The following is a 3,966-nucleotide window of genomic DNA, read 5'->3' as shown; positions in this document are numbered from 1 at the left end:
ACACACACAGGCGCACACACATTTTGTCCGTCAGATCGCTGTTTGTGTCATGACAGCGTTCTGTATTAATCAGCCTCCATTTTTTTTACATTCCAGTAGAGGAAGGTTAATTTTTCATACGCTGTCAGATGGTTTAGTACAGAGGTGAATAAATCGTCTTTGCTGACGCGCCAGAAACCAGATTCAAGCCACACGAGCTGATCTGAGCACAAATCAGCTCTTTTTAGGAGATATTTGCACTGAATGCACAGCCAGCTCCACACACAATCACCACTGCATGAGCTATTCAAATTAAACTGTCTCATATCCGGTGACCACAGAAGGGTTTAGTAGATAGATCACACACACACACACAGAGTCTCATGGCGATGCATCGGGCCGTGTGGTTCCCGCCGCGCGCCGTGAGCTGAGTCGCACCGCTCGTCGCCGCAGCAGGACCCCGGGGCCGTCACCCTGTCGGAGCCGCAGCAGCCGGCGGCGGCAGCGCGGGAAGCCATGGCCTCGTCTGTGCGCTTCACCGTCACGCCGACCAAAGCCGAGGACCTGCCGGACACGTCTCCAGACATCAGCTCGCGCTCCAGCGGCAGGGTCCGCTTCGGCTCCAGGGAGAGCGTGATCCGCAGCGAGGCGTCCGGAGGGGTCACGACCTCGGCGGGGGCCGACACGGCGCGGGAAGCCATGGCCTCGTCTGTGCGCTTCACCGTCACGCCGACCAAAGCCGAGGACCTGCCGGACACGTCTCCAGACATCAGCTCGCGCTCTGTTCCAAATTCCGGTGAATTTTTTTCCAAATTCTGTTTTTGCCTTTTTAATTTTTCTAGATTCCATTTTTTTTCTTTGTTTAAATTTTTCTAGACTCTCTTTTAATGTTTAAGTTCAATTGTATTCACCAGAGCATGTCTAATTAATTGAAATCACGAAACTTACAATATTAAACAGCAATTTATTAAAAGTTTAACAAAAATTAAATTAAGGCCCTATGAAATTTTTTTCTCAAATTCTGATTTATTTTTTACCAAGTTGTTGGTCAATTGCATTTTAATGGTATAATTGAATATTAATAATCCAAAGCATCTCTAATTAATAGATTTTATTAAAAAATTATTTATTATTATTTTATTTATTTCGTTTTTTCCCAGAAATAGTGTGTTGTGTATTTAAAAAAATTTTCTGCTGAAAAAATTCTGGTAAAGAATTTTTCTGGTAAATATTCCTTTAAAAATAACATTTTAATAATAATTGTATTATTTATCATTGCATTAACTAATATTTGTGTCACCGTTTCTTCAAGTTAAACTGGACTTTTATTTTGACGGGTTGCTGTGAAGGCCTTTTCTGTGATATGACGATAGTTTTACTCAAAAGAAAGGGTAAAATGCTCATGAAGTGACTCTCTCGAGATTACGTTCATGTGTTGATTTAAGTGTACTGACCTACTTTTTTATTTGGCAAATTATGTGACATTATACAGTAAATTCCATTTTTATGACTATGATTAGTCACTATGATTGATCTTTACGCAAGCGCACATCTGAGATTTTCTTCCAGGGTTCCTGCTGGTCCTTAAAAACTCTTCAATTCAATTTGATCGAATTTAAGCTCATAAAAAGTCTTAAATTGTATAACACACATCTTAATGATCATTTGGGAGCAGGTTAAGTCCTACTGCGATTAAGCTTGTGATGCATGATTTTTTAAAATTCAATTTTAAATTAAATATTTATACTTTTTTTTAAAAATGCAACTAAAAATGGTAACATCTAAATTAACTGGTTTTATTCAAGTCAAAAATATGATTAGATATCACTGAATCAGCTCAAATATACTCATTTATAACAACAAAACCAATTTTTTGGGTTAAATCAAGTAGAAATAACTCATGAAGGTAATAGTTGCCAATTTTTGCAGTGTGATTAAAATAATTAAATCCGTGTTATAGTGTTTATTAATATTTTGAAAGCTTTTATCTTTAAATATTAAATATTAGCTTTATTTATTACAGTTTTAGTTTGAGTAATTTTAATACTTATTTATTGAGTAATTAAAATAATGCTTATTTCATTTCAATTATTTGTCAAGGTAATGTTTCTAATTTGTGTTTTGGTTTCGTATGACGTTTTTCATCTAATATTTATATTTTATTTCAACTTTAAAATAACAACAATTGTTTTAAGTGGTTTTAGTTTTAGTTAACTCTGATCTCAGTTTTTTTTTTCTCATGGAAAACAAGAAAATAATGATTTCATATCTAATATGTAATTTAATTAATAGTTTCAAATGATTAATTGTGAGAGAGTTACACGTCTGTAGTGTTCGCATGTACCAGAGTTAAACGCCAAACGCTGTGAATGAAATAATCTGCACATTTCAATAAAAATGCAACTCTGTTGCTCTTTCTACGTGATGACACTTTCAGAGCAGGTCGCGATTAATGAATATTGAATACGCACATTTATGACAAATTATTCTTATGATTTAAAGGTGACAGCCATTTCAAAATTAGAGTCCTGGTGTATTTCCTGCTTGTTAATAATTAAAAATCGTGCATTATGCCTAAAATTTTAATTTTATTATTAATAATATAATAAAATAGAGTATATTATATTATTATTATTGGCATTTTACAAACACAATAAGCTTTATCTAGCATTTAATTCACCGTAAACTCTTGTAGGAAAGAGTTAATTTTTTTAACACATAAGTATTTCGATTTTACGTATCAGTAAAGTATACTAGAAGTCCATACTGCGCAGTAAGCAGCACGTCGTGTCCCCTAAAGAGGGTGTGACTCTCAATGTGCAACATCATCATTATGAAACGGGAAGTTCCTTTCAGAGAAATTATGTAATTCTGACTGTCATGTGAGTTTAGCTGCAGCACTCCCTAATGTACAGAAAACACACACACACACACACACACACACACACAGATATAGACACACACACAGATGAGAAACGTGTGTGAAGGTTTGGCACAATCATACACACTTACTAGTCATTATGTTGCTTTAAGAGCTTCACATGTAGATGACAAATGTGAGCCAAAATCATCACAATTAAAAGAACCAAAGACTTAAACTACTTCAGTCTGTGTGCATTGAATTGATTTAATACACGAGTTTCACAATTTGAGTTGAATTACTGAAATAAATGAACTTTTCCACGACATTCTAATTTATTGAGATGCACCTGTAGATGTAACATTTCATAGTGCCCTATTATTGTAAAAAATGAAAAAATAAGTTGTTTTTATTTGGATTTATGAATTCAGTTCATCACAGATGCTTTTTGATTTATTGATTGATTGATTGATTGATTGATTTTTTTTGATGATTAAATTTAATTAAACCATTAAAACGGAATCCTGAAAAATTCAAATGAAAAATACAGAATTGAATTAGGTAAACGGGTAAATATAAAACAGAATTTAAGAAAATCTAATTAATTTTTGTTAAATTGTTTGTTATGATTTCAATTAATTAGACATGCTTTTTGATTACTAAAATGTAATTTCAATATTAAAACAGAGAACAGAAAAATTTAAATGGAAGGGGAAAAAATGAATTTGTGAAAAAATAAAAGAGGGCCTTATGTTTGCGGAGGGTGTGGTTATTTTGTTATTTTTGAGTGTGACAGGAAGCAAACGTGTGTGTGTGTGTGTGTGTGTGTGTGTGAATGACTGAGTGTGTGTGTGTTGGTGAGAGAGAATGACTGAGTGTGTCTGTGTTTGTGAGAATGACTGAGTGTGTGTGTGTGTGTGTGTGTGTGTGTGTGTGTGTGTGTGAGTGTATGTGTGTGTGAATGACTGAGTGTGTGTGTCTGTGTGAGAGAGAATGACTGAGTGTGTCTGTGTTTGTGAGAATGACTGTGTGTGTGTGTGTGTGTGTGTGTGTGTGAGTGAATGTGTGTGTGAATGACTGAGTGTGTGTGTCTGAGTGAGAGTGTGTGTGTGTGTGTGTGTGTGTCT

The 3,966-nt window shown here is 35.0% G+C and overlaps 1 protein-coding gene across 1 annotated transcript in view; it reads left to right on the top strand.

The window, feature by feature from the left end:
• The first annotated feature begins 495 nt into the window (after positions 1-495).
• Positions 496-3,966, top strand: part of LOC107574177 (solute carrier family 12 member 6-like) — a 38,967-nt gene continuing 35,496 nt past the window's right edge. Inside the window, exon 1 of the mRNA XM_016260639.1 lies at positions 496-775. Coding sequence (XP_016116125.1) covers positions 496-775 — 280 coding nt within the window. The remainder of the gene's footprint in view (positions 776-3,966) is intronic.

This window comes from Sinocyclocheilus grahami, unplaced genomic scaffold (assembly GCF_001515645.1).
Source record: "Sinocyclocheilus grahami isolate Dianchi unplaced genomic scaffold, SAMN03320097.WGS_v1.1 scaffold2137.1, whole genome shotgun sequence".
NCBI classification, from domain to species: Eukaryota; Metazoa; Chordata; class Actinopteri; order Cypriniformes; family Cyprinidae; genus Sinocyclocheilus; species Sinocyclocheilus grahami.
The sequence above is the reverse complement of the archived record's forward strand: the minus strand, read 5'-3'. Positions and strand labels throughout refer to the sequence as shown.